The sequence below is a fragment of the Ascidiella aspersa genome, chromosome 2 (genome assembly GCF_963924565.1).
Source record: "Ascidiella aspersa chromosome 2, kaAscAspe10.2, whole genome shotgun sequence".
Lineage (NCBI taxonomy): Eukaryota > Metazoa > Chordata > Ascidiacea > Phlebobranchia > Ascidiidae > Ascidiella > Ascidiella aspersa.
In genome coordinates this window covers 33,098,429-33,105,716 of record NC_139448.1, presented here as the reverse complement: position 1 = coordinate 33,105,716, position 7,288 = coordinate 33,098,429, and the positions used below count along the sequence as shown (strand labels likewise).

At 35.2% G+C, this 7,288-nt stretch overlaps 1 protein-coding gene across 1 annotated transcript; it reads left to right on the top strand.

Annotated features, from left to right (window-relative positions):
• Positions 1-317: 317 nt before the first annotated feature.
• Positions 318-2,954, top strand: LOC146165024 (uncharacterized). Its single transcript, XM_083381884.1, has 4 exons — positions 318-446; positions 1,791-1,850; positions 2,489-2,650; positions 2,829-2,954. The coding sequence occupies exons 1-4, from the start codon at positions 402-404 to the stop codon at positions 2,859-2,861; spliced, it is 300 nt and encodes a 99-aa protein (XP_083238010.1). The 5' UTR covers positions 318-401; the 3' UTR covers positions 2,862-2,954.
• Positions 2,955-7,288: the final 4,334 nt, after the last annotated feature.

Here is a 7,288-nt window from a genome sequence, read left to right as displayed (position 1 = left end):
AAATTACATTAAAAAGTTTTCTGAAGGAACATGCCTTACTATCAGTGAAGTTTAACGACGTATCCAACGCTGCAAATATGTAGCGGCGGGAACTTCGTTTGTATTTCACGCCCCAAAAAACAATTCTTATATACTTCCAAAACAAGATATGTGAAGCACAAGAACAATAATGGAACACGTACTGTGTTATTCATAAAAATAGTACCACAGCAATAAATAAAAAACACTTGACAATTCTATATATTTACATTTGTGTATACCCCAAAATCTAAAATATGTATTTAACCTTTCGCTCATGGGATGAAAAAATAATGCAAAGGGCATTTCGCGAGGTGACAACGCTAAGGACCGCAACAGTAAAATTTTATTTTAAATCTTCTCATTAACGTCTCGACGTCAAAATGACCCTCGAAGAGCGCAACGCTATGTTGGGAGAAGACCCCGAGGTAACGAGCAATATTTTTGATCCCATGTCGCTGGATTGTTGAAATACTGAAAACGCAACACAAATGCCGGTTTGGCACATTTTCGAGTTTTCTCTCGTTACGTTGTAGATTTATAAATATAAATTGGGATTAATAAATAAAGCATTGGCAGTAATATATTTAGTATGATATTTTCTGCACAAAACTTTAACATTTGACCGGACAAGTTGTAATTTGATTTCACTTTTTGCCGAAATCTCGGGTGTTCACCTGCCACAGAATGCAGACTGGTGCCAGCAGGACTCTGTATCACCCAAAAACTTTGTGTTCATTAAAAGTTCTATAAACGTGGTACTAGAGGCATATTATGTTAATGTAATAGAAAATATGTGAATAAACATTAAGGAGGGGGCCTGATTAAAAACTTTGGATTTTTCGCGGGGGTAATTTTGCAGCTTGAAATTGTGCGGCAGTAATAACATTTCTGTGCAATGGTTTAGAACCCTACCACAGCGTTAGAAATTATTAAAGCAAAGCACAATATTTGGGTTAGTGTTTTGGTGAGGGTAGGTCAAGTATTATTATTTCATAATATTGCTTAACCTTCCTAAACACTAACTCGCACCCTAACCCAAAAAATGTTCATTGTGGAAAGATTCTAGACCAGCACCTATTTCCGCCCAGATTTGCGCGACTGGAATAAGGTTAGTTGTAAAATTTGCACTGCAAAAAATTAAGAACTATACTGAAATCGTTAGCGGGACAAAAGTTTTGTGTGTTTGCACGGCTGACCGCTTTTGACATAGCCTTACTTTCCAACCTGGGGAAGGGGGCGCCAATTTCATAGTTTGTCCCCACTTATCTATTGCTGCCTAATTCTTAAGAAGGAAAGTGTGGCAAGTGCACCTGTAAGTTTTTGTGTATTTTGCCAATTTTAGTAACTGAAATAATGTGGATATTCAGCAATCCACTGATAGGGGGGTGTCATATAATTCATTCACATGGTTGGAGCTTGTCGGACTGTGGTAGTTTTTTGTGGTCTTAAAACTAATACAGTCCGGGACTCGTCTGGAAAGTATGGCAGATCTGGCGGGTGCACGACCGGAAAAAAATCCGGTGACTGGGTGCAACTAAGGTCACAAGTGTACCTCGCTATTATAACATGTGGGAAAACCATATTTATCTTCTAGGAGTGCATGTTTAGTCTATTGAAAAAAAAATTGAATGCACTTGTCAGGCTTTGCATAGTGGAGTAGCGACCCAACTAATCAAATTTTGCGACGCCACACATAGGTCAAAATGTGAAAACACAGCCTTGAAATATAAAAGTAAAAATAAATATTTTTAAAATGGCTTTGCTTTTAGGAAGAAGAAGAAGAGGAAGATGATGACGACGATGATGATGAAGAAGAAGAAGACCTTGTGGTAATAATTAAGTTAAAAAACAAATAGCAACATCATTTCATCTATTTGGCTTTTTTGTCAACCCTGTGAATACCACATGTTATATAGTGATAGAGTGTCACCTAAAGTAGGGCTACGGAGAAGGCTCAAACTCTAGGTTAGGTTCCCGACTTGGGTGTGATAAGTCTGAAACTGGCCAAATAAGCGATTTTGATAGTCTTATATCTGGCTTCGCCTCTACATCTTGTACTGCACCCATTTACATAACTAAAAAAGATGGATGTTCAGAAATCCACGCATAGTTTTTTTTTATAATCTACCCACCCATATTACATGGTTGGAAAATAGTCCAGCATTTGTTATTCCAGCTTTACAGTTTGCGGCCTTATTAGTTTAGAAATGTGATACTGTGCATGTCCTATTCTAGTAGTCTTACTATACCCTCAATTTTGCACTGCAAGAAAATTAAGTTTTAACTTTGTTGATTCTGGAGTCATACTCTGCAGCCCATACCTCAATTCATCTATAAAATATTGTTGCTTTAAAGTTAAGGTCAATTAATGGTAACATTAATTTAAGGGGTTTTTTGGGAGATATGTAAGGCAGTACTCATCGACAATTTACTTTCAGTGATTAATTTTAGTCAAATGTATTTGTAGGACCCCCAGGACACTTTGAAAGAATCCTGTGGACAAAGTGCCGCCTGCAGTGGATATCGTCAAGAATTCGATGCTTGCACTGAGCGCGTTAACAGCAGAAGCCAAACAACAGAGCACTGCACGCAAGAGTTTTTCGATTTTCTTCACTGTCAAGACAAATGTGTAAGTGCATATATTATATATATCCAAACAGAAGAAAAAAATAGTTTACTTTTTAAATGTTATGTTTTGAACACATCAATTTGCAAGTGAAAAAATGATTTAACTGTTAAAAGTTGTGTATTAATGAAAAATCGATTATCTTGACTGTCATAAACTGAGTTTTATTTTTTACTTTCAGGTTTCACAAACTTTATTTAAGCATCTGAAGTGAGTGAGACGTTCGTTTGAGCCACCGGAAATAAATCTTTAAGTTGTGGGTTGACGTTGCCTTTAAATTGTAATAAATTATCATTCTTTCACTGGTTTGCAGTTTGTTACAGTGGTAGCTATAAATAAAAAACACCTAAAATATGAACAATATGTTGTTTAACCAATTTTGACCTACAGGACCCTGATAAAACTAAACGATTCAAGCCAGTTGAATATAACCATATCAATAATTCTTCAATATAATGACAAAATGTATTTATGATGGGTGTTATATTCCATTCACGTATACCAGTGGTTCTCAAGAATTTTTGCTCGCAATGTTTGAAAAAGTTTGCTAGGCTTGCAACGCACTACAGTTCATACAAGAAAGCCTGTTTACTTATTTGTTCGTTGAAAAAAGTAATAATCCATTAGTGGTTTATAATAAGCTGTATTACCATTTGACTCCCTTTGAACATTAAACATTACACCATGGTTTTGCGAACCACAGTAGGAGATCCTCTTGTGTACACCAATAATATCAATTTAAATTTTTAATTTTTTTTTTCTACAAAAATATCTTTTGGGTAATTAACTATAAATTTTAACTCAATTTGGCTCATGGCTTGTAGGTGAAACACCTTGATATTAACTATCAATTTATTTAAAAGGTGATTCAGATATTTGCCTGTCTGGATGTACAATTTTACATAACTATTAAATTCTGATTAGTTTACATTGCTATCTTAAAGGTGATACTGTGTCCAGGTTTTTTTTTAAGGTTTGGTTTGGTTGAACGCTAAGTAGTTTTAAGAGACCGCAAGTGTTTCATTTAAATACCAAAAGTTGCAAGTCCAAAATTTGGGAAACCGCTGGAGAAATTTGGGGGACTGTTTCGGTCCCCCAAAACACCTTAAAAAAAAGCACTGACTGTGTCACCAAAATAATGCATGAATCACACTCAATAAAATTGGCTATTTTTATTGGACATCACAGTGACAAAAATGCAAAATAAATAAAAACACATCACCATTCACCATGCATCGATCTTAGGCTTCGGATTTTTCATGGTACCTTTATTATTTTGTTTAGCAAACGATTCAACCACAACATTCATTGCCTCCTCTGAAACAGTTCCAGTCCTGTTTATCTCTTCAAAAATATTCTCCTTGTTAAGTGAAGGAGGGTTTTCTGTTATTTTTGTTGACTTCTCCTTTACTTTGTGATATTTTTTAGAGGAATTTTTTTTCTCACGTTTGTTTTTTCTAAAAGCCCTCATATGAGCCATTTGTTTTTCAGCGTACACAACAAATGTGAACATGCCGATGAGAAAAACTATTTTAAAATAATCAAAAAAGGTAAAATCCTGCCAGCGCATGTCTATGCCTTGCTGTCTATCAGAGTTCTGATCCGATTTGTAGCGATCTTTCGAGATGGTTGTGTAACGCCTCCGATTTAATTTCCACTCTGTGAAAGTGAAGTTAGTTTTTTCCAGCGAGGCCAAATATTCATCATATTCTATTCTTTGCTGTTTATTTCCCAACACTTCATAAGCGGTTTTGGCGGCAACAAATTCGTCTACGGCACCTTGACACTTATCCGGGTGGACTTTTTTAGATTTTTCATAGTAGGCCTTTTTAATCTCCTGGTGCGTTGCTTCTGGCGAGATTTGCAGCGTTTTGTAGAATGTGCTAAACGTCTTGTTCGCGATCAAAAGCACTTTGCGTTTACTTTTAAGAATAGTAAACCCATCTTGTGGCAATATACACATACACCTTAGCAATTGTCTCTTGTCGTAGGTGTTGTATTCAGCTTGCAAAAGCTTTGGAGAGCTCACATTGCTGAAATGTACCACTCGAAGTATTTTTGTGCCTTGAAAATTCATACTACATCTAAAAAACAACATTACACACACCATATTTAAAGTTGAAAAATATATAAAAATAGTTGTACGTAATATATAAGTAGGGCTCGGAGTCGGTTAAAAATAACCATAGTCGGACTCCGGTAAAATGCGCAATTTTGTTGAGTCCTGAGTCTGGCCCTGACTCTACAGCCTATGTATTCTGGCAATTTACACAATTAAAATAACGTGGATATTCAGCAATTCACTTATATTGTATAATTCATTCACTCACAATACATGGTTAGAAAATATTCATCATATACTATTCCGCCTCTATAATTTCCAGTTGGCGACAATATCAGTTTTAAAATTTGGTACTGTGCATGTCGGACTCAGGTAGTTTTTTATGGTCTTAATCGAGTCCGACTCCAGCAAAACAAACTGACTCCTCAAGTCCTGAGTGCCGATCCGACTCCGCAGCCCTGGATATAACTGTTCCAGAAACTTTAACAAAATCGGTTGAATATCTGATATGGCAGTTAGTCTGACAATCACTTTTAAAATTATATATATTATACGGAGTGGTAAACGTTAAAGCAATTGCAAACTAAAAGACAACCAACTTAGTCTGCAATGACCGTGTTTTAAATCAAGCTATGTAACAAAATACAGCTGAAACAAACTAGTCTTTGTCCTCATAGTCATATATATATATAAAGGATATTATTGGCGGATTGCTGAGACTACTTTGATTCAAACCGATATATTCTATACTACTAAATATTCAAGGGTGTTTTTGTTTTTTGACCTGATTTGATTTGGGGGCAGCTGACTCGATGTACCTAACGGTCTTTCGCTGCCTCCTGAGAGCTCAGAACCATAATTTTAGTAGCAGTGTGTTTGTATTGTTTTTCGTTCGATGTTCCGAATAAATACATTTATGATCTATCTATTGTCCTTTTTGTAATATCACTAAACCTAGGTTATATTTTTCAGCTAGCTCTGTCTACAAACGAAATTCATAAAATTTGGAGACGGTTAATAAAATAAACTGCATGTAAATGTCATTAACCAACTTACATATTTACATAACTACATCTCAGACTTGTTGACAAGTTCTGTAATCTATGTTTGGCTTACGCGGAAGTAAAAAAATGTTCCCACGGTACAAAATCAATGCACGCCATTTTGTGTCTGTTTTCAATTGGTCACTAGGGCACTAGGCCAAAATAATTAGATTCTTTTGCCAAACTAAATTTGGATTTTGTTACTAAAGCACTAGACCAAAATAAATTAGATTTTTACAATAATTACACGTTTTCATGAAATTAAAGTAACTATAGGGTGATTATTTAACTAAAAATAATTTTATTTAACAAAATTGTGAAACAGTTTGTCGCTTCTTCACGAGGAGGTCTTTGCACAACATTTTTATCGAATTGTTTAAGTAAATTTTAATTTTGTTGAGATAAATCTAGACTTAGGCCTAGCCAGTAGCCAGTCCACAATAATATTTCCGAATATCAAGCCTCTAATGGCAGTTTTGGCCGCTTTAGCAATATTTATTACCGCGTGCATTATGCAAATAATAAACTTTTAAATGGGAACATATTTTGGAGGCTATATCAGTGATGGTCAAATTGTTCCCGCGGAAATATGGAGATTCACAAATGTGCTGCGGAACGTTTTTTCTAATAACTATTGCAAACATGACAAACATTGATGTTTTTTGCCTTAATCGCGGCGACCCACGTACTTCGGCTAAGTATACCAGCTAAGCTTTGGCGACCTAATTATCTTCACTATACTTTTTCTTTGGCGACTCAATTATCTTCACTATACTATAACCGAACAAAACAGACGACAAATACCCTAAAAAGTTGAATTTAAATAGCAGGAGTCATGTCCTTATAGCCTACTAGTGGTACAACTTTCTAAAATATTTGAAAAATCTTGCTTGGAATCAATTTTAACAAATCTAACCACATCAATCTACTGCAGTCGGCGAACGAAACAAATCGGCCACATAATTTTGCGTCGCGGCCTAGGCCTAGGGGCTGATAAACACTGCATTCAATGAATGTACACCAGGGGTGTCCAACTCAAACATGCCGACGTGCCAATTTTTTATCTTATCCGTGCCAAAGTTTAGCAACTATTTTTTTTTTCTATTATTAAAAGCACTTTTACACAAAAAATACTATAGTATAGTGTTATATCAGAAGTAATTCAAGTAATTGTTTGTTTTCGTAATTGCTGGAATTGTTTTGTATTGTGAATAAACAATGAAATTTGGTTATATAACAAATTTAGCTTTTTTAACAATTGGCTGTAGTTTTTGGGGACGTGCGTGCCATTTTTTATTATGTCGCGTGCCTCATGTTGGACACCCTTGTACACTATCGATAAGATAATTCATCAAATTAAGTTTTTTACCTGCCTATTGGCTTGTCTTGTAGTAAGGGTTATAATCAAGACATACAATTGTTAAATATTAATCTAAAGAAAACACTTATTGATACAAGAAGTTTGATATTTAAGATGTTGACAAAGTGTGCCAAAAATTATTCTTTATTCTCTTATTCTCAATACGCTGCTTCAAA